The sequence below is a fragment of the Neopelma chrysocephalum genome, unplaced genomic scaffold (genome assembly GCF_003984885.1).
Source record: "Neopelma chrysocephalum unplaced genomic scaffold, ASM398488v2 Primary Assembly neopelma1_105, whole genome shotgun sequence".
NCBI lineage: Eukaryota > Metazoa > Chordata > Aves > Passeriformes > Pipridae > Neopelma > Neopelma chrysocephalum.
In genome coordinates, this window is record NW_020897769.1 from 1,908,191 (window position 1) to 1,923,664 (window position 15,474).

At 38.1% G+C, this 15,474-nt stretch overlaps 1 protein-coding gene across 3 annotated transcripts in view; it reads left to right on the forward strand.

Annotated features, from left to right (window-relative positions):
* Positions 1-15,474, forward strand: part of ATRX (ATRX, chromatin remodeler) — an 84,037-nt gene that overhangs the window by 33,142 nt on the left and 35,421 nt on the right. For all 3 annotated transcript variants that reach the window (XM_027696212.1, XM_027696213.1, XM_027696214.1), the window contains 8 exons: positions 3,782-3,860; positions 9,784-9,914; positions 10,431-10,643; positions 12,187-12,280; positions 12,757-12,865; positions 13,481-13,660; positions 14,050-14,191; positions 14,582-14,691. In XM_027696212.1, coding sequence (XP_027552013.1) covers positions 3,782-3,860; positions 9,784-9,914; positions 10,431-10,643; positions 12,187-12,280; positions 12,757-12,865; positions 13,481-13,660; positions 14,050-14,191; positions 14,582-14,691 — 1,058 coding nt within the window. The remainder of the gene's footprint in view (positions 1-3,781; positions 3,861-9,783; positions 9,915-10,430; positions 10,644-12,186; positions 12,281-12,756; positions 12,866-13,480; positions 13,661-14,049; positions 14,192-14,581; positions 14,692-15,474) is intronic.

Genomic DNA, 15,474 nt, shown 5'->3' on the forward strand with positions numbered 1-15,474 from the left:
GGCAGTTAGGTTTTCTGATACTGGTTTGGAAGCACCTGTTTTAAAGTTCCTTTTCAACCCAGACTATCCTGTGATTCTAAAATTACATTATTTCAGTTTGTGCAGCTTGACCCTTGAGGATGTCACTGTAAATGGAGAGGCTTGAGAAGCTCCAGTCTGTAGTTGCAGCAGGTATTGCTTTGGAGCTCGGCTTTCCAAAGCCCAGTACTTGCTTTGCCTGCCAGGGACTGCTTTAGCAGAAGCTGGATTAAAGGAGTAGATAACCCAGGGAACTCAGGTTTGTCACCTCCTGGTTATGCACTGGAGATGACTCTGAAGACCTTTGGCATTGCAGGACACATTTAAAAATCAAGGAGATGATTTTTGTGCCTCACAAGAGCCATGTAGCCTTAGAAGAGCTGATGTCACTTACAGAAATCTGTCATTGCTTATTGTTTTCATAGTAGGTTTAAGAGTAATAATTATTTTCCTTGCCAAGGCAGAATTACTTTGTCAGTGTCCTGAAGATGTGGTAAATTTAGAAAACTCAGAACTGCTGGGTTCCAATACGTAGTTTTAAAGAACTTAAGAAAGCAGTTTTCACATTACACAGACAGTAGACATGTTTTTAATGAATGAATTTTCAACTAGGAAAAATATTTGCTGTTTTAATTAGCATGGCAGGTAAACTGTTCAGTTTCTTTTTCTTCTAATTATGTTTCACAGAACTTTCTGTGAACTTTAACTGTTGGCTCAGATACAGTTGTTTGCAAAGCTGCAGCTAAACTAAAAGTGAATAAAACTACAGTATCTTTATGAAGATACAAGGGGGAATGGCTTCAAACTGAGGGTAGGTTTAGATTAGATATTAGGAAGAAATTCTTTGGTATGAGGTTGGTGAGGCCCTGGCACAGGTTGCCCAGAGAAGCTGTGGCTGCCCCTGGATCCCTGGAAGTGTCCAAGGCCAGGTTGGATGGGGCTTGGAGCAACCTGGGCTAGTGGAAGGTGTCCCTGAGCTTAAAGGTCCCTTCCAACCCAAACCATTCTGGGATTCCATGATTCTGTGGTAAGACAGCAGAAGGGACACAGCTATATTTTGACTTTTCAAGAAAATACTTGTAGGCAGATACTAGGTACAAAATGAAATTATTGTTATTTGTAACGTCTTAAACAAAAAGCCTCACCCCTAAAAAACCCTGAAACCATCAGATTTCTCCTGCCAGCTTGATGGTAATCAACTTCTTCCTGAAGTTTTCCTGCAGTTCAGTTTCGGGAGAGAGTTGTTCATCTTTGCAGATGCAAAGGCTGCTTTTCTAAGTGCTGTGCTGCTTTAGATTTAGAGCCCAAGCAAAGTTTGGTTCATGGTGTTTTGCATTATCCTTGAGTAGCAGTTGGAAAATAAGTTTCTTGTCCTGCGTTTTACACAGCCCTGTAATGTTTATTTTTCAAGGCCTTCCAATGAAGTAGGTTTAGTTGTGTCTCTGCATATAGTACTGGGACTTTTAGGGCTTTTCCTTGAGTGCTGCCTTATCATTGTTTTCCCCAGTGATGCCACTGCTGGGGGAGATTGCAAATAATTAATAGTTCACGTAGTAATGAACTGGCTTTTTGTGTGTAGTAACTGTCATGGCTGTTAAAACTCTCCCAGAGACAGACAATTAATGGTACTCTGAGAGTTCTCAGCATCACTGAACCATCAAAGAAAAGTACCTTAAAAATGAGATTGCTTGTGTACAGTTTATGTTCACAGACTTGATATTGAAATGGCCCGTGGGGAAAAGGTTGGTTGTAATATATCAGAAGGTCTCTGAGGCAGTGGGAGCAATTGTTTAATTTGCAAGTCACAAGTGGAAGGATTGGATAATTATTGGAGAGAAGGGTAGCAGTGTACAAATTGGAAAAACGAGATGGTGATGTGGGCAGTAGAGTTAGACAGAGAGAAATGGGTTGGTTTAGACTGGAGAGAGAATGCTAAAAATGGGAAGTCTAAATTGCTGCCTGCAAATCACCTAATGGGCAGTTTTAGGGAAGGCTGAGCTGGATGTGTGCTGAGAGGATGAGGCAGTGGATACAGGATTTAGCAAAGAAAACTGATAGAGGTACTAGCAAAAGTAATTTATACATTGACCATGATCAAAACTTGACACCGGTTGCCTTGTCCAACTTTGGAATCCCTGTCCTTGGAAATGCTCAAAACTTGATTGCCCAAGGCCCTGAAAAAACTGATCTTATTTGGCAGTTAGCTTTGCTTTTAGGAGGGAGTTGAAGTCGTGTCCAGAGGTCTTTTCCAACCTGAGTTTGATTCCATGAAATCCTGCCTATGTTAGATTATTTTAAGAGGAGACATGTGATAAGTGAATTAATAAAGGAGTCTCTTCTGTTTCTGAACAAACTGCATAGATCAATCATCGAATGAGACTTAGAATCTGGTTTGATCACCAGGATGCTTTTACCTAAATGAGATATGTCCTGGAATCACCTCTTAGACAGTCCTGTCAGATGGCATCTGGGTAATGCTGTTTCCAGGACAGGTGTACCTTAAAACAACTCGGAGTAGCTTCTCACAGCCTGGTTTTAGTCCAGTCCACACAGGTGGCAAATAAGCAGTAGAGGTTATAAATGAGGGGATCTCAGCTAGTTAGGATTGTGAGCTTTCTTTTCCTTAGCTTAATTTTACTAACTAGCAGATTTGTCTGACTTATATGCAAGTCAGAAGAACAAGAGAAAAGCAAGGGTAGAGGCCTGGGAATGTGCTAGAAATAATTTGAATTCCTCTGTGTCCAGCCAGGAGAGCGCAGAGGAGCTTTAAGGCGGGTGCCATCCTGGGCTGTTCTTTGCTCCATGTCCCACACTGTTGATTTTCATGTCCTTTCCATATGAGACAGTGCCATGTAGTGCAGCTGAGTTTGGATATTTACAGTCAGGATAGCACGTGGAATTCTCAAAACATACCTCTTTAAACACACACACATGTACTCTGAAAGCAAATGGAGATAAGGATTCGTGTTCTCCAGTGCTTTCTCATGGCAGCAGGGCAGCCCATGGGCTCGACAAGCAATTCTGTAGTGTATTCCTGCTGCCTTTTCAATTTACCCAAAGTCAGTAGTGGAGATTCTGATAGAGCAAATAACTTCTTGGGAAACTTAATTTCTGGCTCCTGGGTGGAGTACTCAGGTTTTGGTGTAAAAAACCCAATTCACAGTGTGTAACAAGGCAAGAGTTGCAAGCTGTGTGTAGTAGCGAGCATAATGTGGATAGAAGTGCTTTTTGAAAAACTAGATACTGTATTAATATCTTAATCATTAAGAAGCTATGAACCAGCATTAGCCTTTTAAGCTAAAGAAAGAAGATTACCTATCTTCCTTAATGACATGCCTCAGTTAAATCCAGCCCCATGACTTTTCATCATACTAGTTTCATGATTTACTTTTTCTCTCATCCTTCAACCTAAGCTTTTATTATTTACTTCAACAAACTCACCCTCCAACAAAATACTTTCTACTATAAAAACCCCTTCCTGAGACTGACCATGAACCTAAGCTTCTTCGACCAATTCATAAGCCCGTCCCTCTTAGGAATCCCTCTGATTCTTATCTCATTATTATTCCCAGCTCTCCTATTCCCCTCCCCTTATATGTCAAGGTAGGTAACTGATAGAAAAGTGGTATTACCAAGCTATTTTTAATGGAGATTGTTGGTGGAGGTGTAGTTGATGCGCTCTAGTGTTTGTTGTGCTGTCGTGTGTTATTGTTCATTGCCGGGTTTACTTGCGTTAAGTGTTTTCTGTCCGGTTGTTTTTCAGGAGATGAGGGAGAGGCTCTATCAAGGACTATTCCAATGGAGGAGGAGGAAGATGATGATGATGACGACCCTGAGAATAGGTATGATACCATCTGTAAGGACTTAAACTCGATTATAACACACCCTAGGCGTGGGCGCAAAGCGGCGCAACGGAAGAGCAAGCAGGTTGTAAAAACCACGGCTGCCTGCCCTGTACAGACTCGCTCCCAGGCCTCCCGCAAGCCTGAACACGGGGCCAGAAAACAGAGGCCAAAGCCCAGAAATGCAAAGCAAGTCTTTAGGAGCCTTAGTTAACACCCCTGGCGTAGGGTGTGTTGTAAATGCTCTGCGGCACTGGCCGGGCTGTGCTCCTGTTGGAAGTGTGGGGCTTTGTGACAAGTGTTTCTTTCAGGCAGGTAAAAAGCTGCTGCTGAGAAATGTGAATTTCAGCTAGTTCTTTGAATAGAAGGTGACAGTTTGCATCTGTGCAATATGCAGTGCTGCAATATTTTCAAAATTAATTTGGTTATTACTGTTACTTAATATGCTTTTTTAATTGAAATGCCTTTTCCCAATAAAGAGAAAACACAAATGTGGGGAAAACAGTATTAGATATTTTCAGCTAATGTTAATTGTCAGTAATGAATTAACTCAGTTAATTCAGCTGAGTTCTAATCCACTAAAGAGTACCTGGAGTGACTAATGTGACAATTAAGGCCCTGATTCTACAAGCACTGTGCATAGGCTCCACTGGTATCAAAGAGACTAACTATACACATATATTTTAAGTCTTTGCATAGATATTTTCAGAATCGTGGCTTATATGTATTGCTTCAGTTTCAAATTCAATAAAAGTGAACCTCTGTAAGATACAGTTAGTTAAGACATGTCATATTTTACCAGAATCATTGTAGCTATCAAAATTAGCCTGGCTAGAAACGTAAAAGCTGTGTTTCCTAATGAGTAAATGCACAACATGAAGCATTGCTCAGTTCCGAGCCACAGGTTCTTTTTGGAAGTTATTGTAGTTAGACTGAAGAGTTGTTCAGCAAAGTTTTATACAGTATTTCAGAAACTGATTTTAATTTTTGGCCATATAGCATGTGTGGGACCAGCTTTGCACAGTTGCTGATGGAGTCTTTTTCTGCTTCTGAGCCTTAATAGTTTAGAATATGGAATCTTTGTTTCACAGAGTTGTATGTTTTGATATGTGGCTAAAGTAAATTTTAAAAACACTGTTTTATATCCTTTACGGACCTCAGTTTGGCATCAAAATGCTGCTGCTGAATTAGTTCTTGCTTGTTTTCAGTCATGAAATTTAATCAAGTAATTCAGCTTTTAAAGAAAGACGCTTTTTAGGGACTTGACAGCACAGGGTCATAAGCAGAACATTTAAACTTTGGTAATATCAAGATTTTTTTAAACTATAATTTCAGTCCTGTTTTGATTATTTTTTTCCCTTTTTTTCTTTTTTCTTTTTTTTTTTTTTGGTGAGTTTCTGGTTGATAACTAAACTGAGACACTTTTGTCAGAAGTTCAGTATTTCTCCTACAAATGTTTTTGACAGATCTTAATTATTAGTTTAAGAGCTATATTGGGAAAAGAATTAATTGCTAACAACTCAGTAATATAAATTTGGGCTTTAAAAATCACTTTCTGTACTTTGTTTTTAAGCTGCCTCTTTGTTAAATTTTTCTTTAGGGGATATTTTGAATATATATTTATGAGATGGGGAGGTATTTTGTCAATAAACAGTGTTGTCAACCTTCAGACATGTTAACTGGTAACTGCAGTCTGATTTTACATTAATCATGTGTTGTACTTGGCACCAGAATCAGAGATATAAAATGTAAAAAGATGGAACAAATTTCAAGAAGTTAAAAACTTGTTCTTCTGTTTACTCAACACAAAGTGTTTAAGTAGTTTACCTACTGATTCAGAGAAGTTGCCTATTTTCTTCCAGGCCAAAGAGGGTACATAGTACCTGCTGGGTGTTTGTAGTGTGGGAACTCTCCTGTTTGCAAGTCTCTAGTTTAGATGTTCTGTTATTTGCATACCTGGGGATGTGCATGACATGAATATTAATAGTCTTGAAATAATTTTTGCCAAAATGCAATATCCAAGTGGGTCATACTATGCCATATAGTGCTGTATGCTTTCATCTTCTGTTGTGTAACTATTATTGGTCCTTCTGATCTTTTAAATGGTACTGTTTGATATGTTTGCAGTAGTTCTGTTTAATAAGAAGTAATTAGTGTATTTAATGCAGAATGCTTTTAAGTATTTGATGGTTACAATAAATTTTTGTAAAACATTTTTCTTGTCCAAGCATTTAATTTAATACAACTCTGACAGCTTGAAAATCAGCCTCTTCCAACAAAGACAGCACAGTATTTAGAACAAGGTGTTTGGCAGTTTTCACTCATTTTTTAGACATGTATGACATTTCATCCAAGTATTAATCTCTAAAAATCTATTTTAAAGGGTTTTGAATTTTCTAGTAATACCCCAAAGGCCCATTTAATTCAGTAGTACTGTAGCTGGAATTGTGGTGGCTTTTATTAGCCACACACAAACCTCCTCCCCCGCCCAAGGGCTTGTTTTGGGCATTATTTCTACATATAATTCATAGGTATTTATGAACTCTGCCTGTGAGTTGATATGATCTAACTGGTAATAATACATCGTGATAACGGACTAATTTAAAGTCATGACTTTTTAAGAAAAATGCTTTTTACAGTGGTAGCATTGGCTCACCAAGATTTTAACTAACTCTAAATGAGTCCATTGTATTGGCACTCTAAAATTCATGAGCAAGAATGGTGCAAATTACCATGTGGACTTAACTCCCCATCATGAGAGGCTGCACCTGCTATTCCAGTTTTGCTGCAATGTCTGAAGGATAATTTAAAGTAGTCCTACAGTGTAACTAAGCAACCCCTGAGTAACTTCCAGTTTGCCTGTCTCTTGGGAAAACTCTTTTCTTTTGGCATAACTTGAAAATACATAGTAATCAATTCATTCCTTAGAAATGTGTTTTGTTGGTGTTGTTCTTACACGCCAACAAAGGGGAAATATATTTAAATCCCGATTTATATAAAACTGTGCCTATATACTATCATTTTATTTTTGAGTTGTTTTTATGCATCTTGGTTGAGATTCCAGCCCCGTTCTGTGAGGCACTGTGTAAATACCTTGGGGAAGTGCCCTTCATCCAAACCTCACAGTTTAGGTAACATGGAGTGGGGCAACACCACGTGCTCGAGGTCACAGAGATAATAAACGAAATGCAGGGATTTTTTAAATGTATTTTGGTTTTTACTACCTCAAGTCCTGTGCTGGAGGTCATATGACTCTGTGCCTCTTAATAAATTTATTGATAGAGTTCAGCTGTTACATCTGGTTGGCCAAGAATCTTTTATGTCCTTAACCCAAGTAAATATTATGGTCCCTTTGGATTTGTGTGGGTTTCTCTGGAAGAATGTGAGCAAGAGAGTTTCACACTACCATAGCTTGTTTTTCTTGCTGCTGTTAATGAAAATATTCAAATATTAAACTAGCATGTGAAGTTCCTTAGCTTAGAAACCTGGTCACTTTAAATGGGTTTTATCTTAAAAAAGAAATAAGATGTATTATCCTGGTCAGCATACATTGTAATTTAATTTAAAACCAGTTTCAAGAGTACAGTGCTCAAGGTATTCCAGTTCATATGAGCCATTTGTTACATCAGTCATTTGTCAGATACATTTACAAGGCTTAATCTGGTTGGGTCTGATATTGCTTGCACTTGTAATTCCTATCAGATACGTAGTTAATTAAAAACAGGCATCTTTTAAATTTTGAACATCTTAATAACGTCTTATATTTTTAGTCCAACAGTAAATGCATTGAAGAGAATGTAGCTTTTCTCACTAACAAACAGTCCCATCTCAATTTGATTCCAAGTGGTTGAGTCTTTATCCTAGATAAAAAATAGGACTGAGTTTCTACGTCAAAAATAACTTCTTAATCAATATTACTGTATATAATTAGAAACTAATAAGTTTACCCAATCCAATTGGTGGTTATGATGATTAATGGGAAAATCACAATATCTTCTGTTCATGGATGGTAGATTTTATGCATGGTATTTTTAGGTGTTAGATACATTTGCTTAGGGTTTTCTTTTTCCCCTTTAAAAACCACTTCATGAAAGAACAGATAAAAGTGTGTGTCTTGTTTTCTTAAGACCTAAAGTCAGCCTTTTAAAGGTGATTTGTGTAGAGGTAAGTATTGCCAACCACATACAAGTTGTGTGAACTTTGCTAATTCACGTGAGACCAGTCAGAGGCAGTGTTACCAGGCAGGACTTTCAGGATTCAATTTTAATTTTTTTCAGTTCTTTTTAGTGTTTCTCATTGTTTTTTTCCCCTTTTCCAAAACTTTGGTGATATTCTAAGCCATTTCATTATGAAGGAAAAGTTCTGACCATTAAGAGATGGAAGAAATATAGGCTGAATCTGTTATATAAGGAGCTATTTATTTCTGTTGCTGTTACATATGACATGGCGGGTTTTAAAAAAAGAAACAACCCAAACTAACCAAGCCCCAAGTCCCTTTTCCAAATCCTCTGGAAGGACCTAATGCAAAAAGCATTTGGAAGAGGATGTTACTTATCTATGGACTTTAGTAAGTTTTTGTTGAGTTCACACTGTGATCTGTTGATATATATGGAATTAAAGCTCACCAAGGGTTCTGTATGGTGAAGTTTTAATCAGCTTTTTCTTCACAAGCCATCTCTCAAAAGAGGAGGAGGGTGTGTTTTGGATGCTGGTGGACTGTCTGGCTCACTGAACAATCTTAAATGTCTATTAAACTATTTTGCTTCCATCTTTTAATAATTACTGAATATACATTAGTGTGAGAATCTTTTTGGAACCACTCAAACCCCAGAAAATACCGCTTGGAATGTCAGGAAAGATACCTTGGGAAAATTCTCTTTGAAAGGTTCTTTTGCTTTAGGGAAACATTACATGCTGGAAAAATGAAATACTGATTGTTAAAACCTAGTTTATAGTGCTCTATAAAAGTAACAACTTAATTTCTGTTGTATAAGGAGCTTTACTGGAGAGATTCCTATTCCTTTGCCTTTTCCAAGTGAAGCTCAGTTTGTGGTTCAGTTCCATGGGGTTTGAACTGTTGTTTTGAGTGGTATAAAATCTTTCCAGTTCTGAACTGTGTACCTGCAGTATACATTAATTCTGCCAAAAGGCAAGACAGACGAGGTTTGACCTAGAAAAAAAAGTATTTCATTTAAAAGTGATGACCCTAGAATGAAACCTCTAGTATTTCTGATGTTTATGTAGGAAGACCTGGTTTAGTTCTTTTAGGATTATTTTTTCCCCTGGAAATACAAGTTCTCAGATAACTCCACTATTTCCCTGTGTTTTTGACGTATCATTTTATATTCTGCCTTAGATTCAGACAAGATTATGTTGCATGTAAAGAAAGAATTTTTCCATAGTCACTTGTACATTAGCTGGAAACATTCTTGTGCTGCAATGAAACAATGGGAAGCTGAGTGGACAGTGTGTGGAGCAGGAAATAATAATTTTTCTGTGAAATTCAGGTCCTGTGATGTTGGTGAAACTTTTGGGGGGGGGGGTGTATACACAAAAGGCTTTTTGTCCAGTTGCTCTAAGGCAAGTGCTTGTAGTTAGTTATCCAAATAGACTGTGAATAAAATGAAATCTCTACGTTCATACATTTTACATTTCTCTCCAGTCTTCCTGTAAAGCAGGAAACTTCTCTCTTAAGAGGCATTATATGAATCTGCTTTCTAAAAGCAAGTCAGCACGTTACATTTAACATGAGATTTTTGCTGATATATCCTGTCTTGCCACAATGACTTTTCATCATGTCTTTTTTTTTTTTGTTCAGCTTTCAGCCCTTTTTTTGAAGTTCTGAATGGTGTAGGGTTACACTTGTCATTCATAGATTTACTTGAACAATGGAATAAATAGTGTTTTCTGTTTTACTTCAAAGAATTGCCAAGAAAATGCTTTTAGAAGAAATCAAAGCCAATCTTTCCTCTGATGAGGATACATCTTCAGATGAAGAGCCGGAGGAAGGAAAAAAGAAACCTGCAAAGCAGACTGAGAACACTGGAGATGATGGTAAGCACCCAAAAGCAGCTGGGAAAAAGTGCTGCTGTGGCGCCTGTCATGATTTCAAAGGTCACTTGGGAAAATTATAATTGCTTAAGTTTCTTCAGTTTTCAGCAAAAAAATGTCATTGGTGTTGATGGGTGGTTGCCAAAGAGGGGCCAGTGTATGTGGTCATGAGGATTATCATCTCTTTCAGTCTTTCATATGTTTATTTTTTTGCTACTAGTCTGGCTTTTGTAATCCATTTAGAAGTGCTAGGGATTTGTGAGGAGTAACCTATACAGAACAATAAGTTCTGCAAGTGCACAGGAGAGATTTGGCTAACAGTCATTGAAACAGGCATTTCAAACATTCAGGCGGCATAAAATACTTAACGTTTGGGGAAACTGGTATGTTGTTGCTTGTAATGCCCTGGAAAACCACAAAATTTAGCCTAAGTTAATTCAGATTTCAATTCTTGCTAAATTTAAGTCAGGAAAAAAAGATGACCGGTGTGTATGTGGTACTGACTCTTATATCTGACAGGAGAGAATGAAAAGGAAGATAACAAGTCTGTAAAGGAAGAAAGTAACTCTGAATCGGATTCAGAGGAAGAAGAATCATCCAAGAAGCCCAGATACAGACACAGGCTGCTGAGGCACAAGCTCACCATGAGTGATGGGGAATCTGGTGAAGACAAAAAGGTGGTGAAACCAAAAGACAAAAAAGAAGGGGGGAAGCGTAGAAATAGAAGGAAAGGTACATAATCCAGACCTTTTTTGTCATAAAAAGTATTTGCTTCTATAAAATAAGTCCAAGGCTTTTCAGAACTGAGATCTCAAACTGTGATTTTAAAATCTGTGTAAACTTCCTTGTGTGTGAAATCTAGGATTCTCATATCTTTGATTAATAAACAGTTTTATTTGAAATGTTGAATACAGGTGCAGCTCTTTCCCCTTCCTCTGTCCTCTGAATTGGATTAATCTTGTGGAATCTTAGAATACTTGTCTGAAAGAGCAGAGGCAAGCTGGGGAAATCAGTCCTGTCCTTTCTGTACTTCCTCTCTTCCCCTTGGCCCTGGAGCGTGAGGAACCTCTCCATGCTGGAATTGCAGTGTTGCAGGCTGTAGCTGAGCAGCAGATGGCACTGTGAGATGAGCCTTGCCTGGGGCTTTGGTTTGCATTTCTGCAGGCAGGAACAAAGAGTCCCTCAGGTGTTGACAGTGTCCCACGGCCAGGAAAAGTGCCCTGGACCTTCCTGTCCTGGGTGTTGCACTAATGCCAGCCAGCTTTTGTGGGCTTCCACAGAATAACAGTTGTGATTTGTTTAGCATTTTCCTTCATGAAAACTGTCATTTTTATCTGGTTTGTGCTTTTCCTCCCTTGTGGAATTACTGACAACATTTCTTTCAGGAGAAGTAACTGTAAATTACAGTGGCAGTGTGCAAATAAGATGCAACCAGGCTGATTCTCAGAGTACTTTAGTGTCAGCCTTTTAAGTTCACTACCTTTAAGTAGAGCAATACACTGTATTTCACCTTGTCCTTTTATCCCTATGTTATTGATGTTACATTTCCCCAAGTATGTAAGCCCCAGGTTTTAAGCCTTGTTATTCATAACCAAGTTAAACTTTCCACTGTTCAAGGTCAAACTGAAATTAAAGGTGCTAAATGGCATTCTGGTGTCTTAATTACCTTTTTCAATGCCAGTGATAGCTCCTAAAACTAGCTATTAGAGTATTGCCTAATAGTGCTAGTTTAGGTGTAATTTTAATTGCCTTTTGAGTGAGTTTTGAACTTGCATTACTTGAAGAAATGTCAGGCCATAAATGCAGCAATGCCATTGCATATGTTGTTAGTAAATAAGGGTTGTTTTCATGAAGTGTGATTATGAAATGACATCTAAAACATTTGAAACAAAAGCTTCTGTTTAACCAAGAATCATCTTCTGTTTTCTGCAGTTCTACTCTTCCCACTGTGGTCTCTCCTCCTCACCCACAGTTTTTATCTTCTGATATAATACTTTGTCATTTGCCTGTAAACTGTATGTAGATATATTCATGCATAAAGACCTCAAGTCTCGTTGGCATAATGCACCATCTCCCAGGATTCAGCTTCAATATTGAGCTTTTCTACTCTGTACCCCTTACATTCCTCTTACTTCTTATTACTGTGCTTAGTGGGTCTGATATTGTCTGAAATGAACCTTGTCAGTGCTTGTTGGTCTTGAACAATTTGTTGAACAATTAGAAGCTGCTGACTTTGCAGTGATGCTCCACGTGAAATCGTGTTTTATTTTTCAAGTGAGCAGCGACGATTCCAATGACTCCGAGTTCCACGAGTCTGCAGTGAGCGAAGAAATCAGTGAGTCTGAAGATGACCAACGTCCAAGGACAAGGTATAAATAAAACTCTGCTTATCCTGAGTTTGGGTTTTGGTTTTTAAGGCTGCAGTTTAGGCAGGGACGTGGTAAGAGTTAAAGACTTTGGATTGGTTCTTAAAACCCTTGATGAGACTTGTTTGTAATTCGGTATCTGCTAATTAATTTCATGGCAAACGTGGGAATTGTGAATTGGTGCTGCAGGAGGGAGTACACAACAACTTGATGAGCCAGTATAAAAAAGGATTAAGAAAAAAATGAACATTTTTATGCCAAATACATCACTGTCAAGTAAGGGATGGTGGATTGCAGTAAAAAACTAATGCTTAACAATTCTGAGATTCTGTAGGGTTTTCTGGGATAGACCATTGCTGTGTGTCCAGTGAGCTGAGGGGGAGGGAGGAGGGAACTTGAAACTGCACAAAAGGAGTGCATATTCTGCTAGTTAGCAACAATTATTATTGTTAGTCAGTAATATTGCCATTTTTGAATAGATCTGCCAAGAAAGCTGAGGCAGAAGAAAACCAGCGCAGTTACAAACAGAAGAAGAAACGAAGGCGAATAAGGGTTCAAGAGGATTCATCAAGTGAGAATGACAATAAGGTATCACGTGGTGTTTTGAAGTAATAAATGGGAAGAGGAGTTCCTGTCTCTCTTGTCCACTGCTCAGGGACTTGGGTATCTCAAACAGCTTTGCACTAAATACAGTAAAAAATTACAACTCTTCAGTGTTAATTCAGGCTAAAATTTGTAAAATGGCACCATTAACTTTTCCTGTCTAGATCTTGAGAAAAATCCATGATGTTTAAATAAATGGATTTTTTAGTCTAAATATAAACCAGACAAATAGTAGATTAGGGGTTTAGTACTACTAGGGTTTCTTTTCCTGTGTGGAGCAGGTAACAGCTGATCTGATCTAGCACCACTGTAATAGAAAAATAATTCTTTATTAATTATTATTAACTAATAGTAAATGATAACAGTGCCTTCAATACTGCCTTGGCACAGCTGGGCTTGTCTTTAATATCTCAGAGTACATTACAGTTAAGGTGGCACTTTTGTCATGCTGCCTAACTTTTAAAAAAGGTACCTTTTTTCTTATTAGCCTAACTTCACCTGTGTTTATAAGAATTTTTTGGGGCTTGTCTAAGAATGAAGGTTTTGATGGTCTGTGCTGTAATTTTCTTGCTAGTATACACTTTATTTAATTTCTAACAGAGTAATTCTGAGAATGAGGACAATGATGATTCAAAATCTCCTGGAAAAGGCAGGAAGAAAATAAGGAAAATTATTAAAGACGATAAGCTTAGAACAGAAACCCAGAATGCACTTAAAGAAGAAGAAGAAAGAAGAAAACGTATAGCAGAGAGAGAACGGGAGAGAGACAAATTGAGAGAGGTATGGTCTGTTTGCTTTGTGAAATGCTGGGAGGTGGAACTGATGATGTCTAAGACATATATTTCTACCTGAATTTAATCTGATAAGTCGTTTGAAAACTGCTTACATGCAGCCTTGTAAGCCACAAGTTTTATTTGCAGTTTCCTTTGGGTTAACATTGGTGAGTTTTATTTGACTACTGTGAGCTTTAGAAAGCTGTTTCCATTCCCTACTGGTTCACTTTTCGTAGGGAAAAGCACTCTGCAGGAGTTGTGGTGCATAGTAAAGAATTGAAGATTTCTCTTTACTTAATAAATTATGACTCCCAGTTTGTTAAATCTAGTGTCTCTCGAGTGCTTGGTATTAATCCTGTGAGAAGTATTCCTCTAATGCCCTGTTTCTGTTTTTAGGTGATAGAGATAGAAGATGCTTCACCTCTGAAATGTCCCATTACAACTAAGCTGGTTTTAGATGAAGATGAGGAAACCAAAGAACCATTGGTGCAGGTTCACAGGAGTATAGTTACCAGACTGAAACCACACCAAGTAGATGGTAAGGAAAGAGAGATTAAAAAAAAATAATTTTTTTTTCTCTCCAAGGGCATAGCACCTTATGCATCCTGGATTAGAATCACAAGAAAAACTCCTTGGCAGGCAGATACCAGAATGTTTCCTCTTTTCTCCCTGTCCCCAATCATCTGCAGTCCTTACAGTAATATTTTCTTACCCAATTGCAACATCCTCAGTGAAACTGTGATTATAATCAAGTTCAAGACAAAGATCACCCCACTTAACAACTCACTGGACAGAAATGAATCAATAATTATCCTAACATCTGCTTTTCTAAGCGTCACCATGATCTTTAATTGAGCACACCTGTTTCTTGTAGGGTGAACTTCGTTCAAATGAATGTTTAATAAGAACTTTCAATAATTTTCTTCAGGTGTTCAGTTCATGTGGGATTGCTGTTGTGAATCTGTAAAAAAAACAAAGACATCTCCTGGTTCTGGATGCATTCTTGCCCACTGTATGGGCCTGGGGAAAACGTTACAGGTAAGGAACAAAAGTCATCTTGTTTTCTGGTCGGTGGCTTCCTCTCAAAAGCTGATCCAGCCAAAGCCAATTTTGATGGCTTTCCTGTTTCATAGACGGTGACTCAAGGAGAGTTGCTGGAGGAAAATGTTTTGTGCAGAGATCTTGAGAAAGAAGCTGTGTTTGTAGCATACAACTGTGAGGGTTCTGATACACAATTATGTTTTCTCTGCTTTAAAAATATATAAAATTAAATTAGGTAATCACTGATGTTCATGTGAAAAGGTCCAAGTGCTGTGTAGCTCCCCTGCAACTCAGAACAAGAAAATACAGTGGTAGGAGACAGACTTCAGGAACCTAAGACAGTTTAATGATCTTAAACAGGTTGTGTCTAAATGTTACTGTCTTCCTCATTTGAGTGTTTCTCCCTGAACTGTTTGCTTTCTGAGTGCTTTTTAAATTTATTTGCTGCGCTGATAAAGTACAAGTTTGTTGGGTTTGGGGCTTTTTTAAATGCCAGACTTTTAGTGCCTTAAGTCTGATGCTTTGTGCTTTTGCTGCACTTTAGACACTTCTGGGCTGAGGGACGGAGTCATTTGTTCCCATCAGTAATTGTTCATATGTACATGCAGATTTTTGGAGCAATTAGGAAACTTGGTTGCCTTGGCAGTTCACTATAGGACATGCTTTCAACCCCTTTTTCACTTCACTTCTTTTTTTCCAGTTCTTTGCTTCCTGACATCTTCAGGTTCAAGATTTCATTGTCACTTCAGGGCATGTTCTGTCTCCTTTACACTGCTGAAG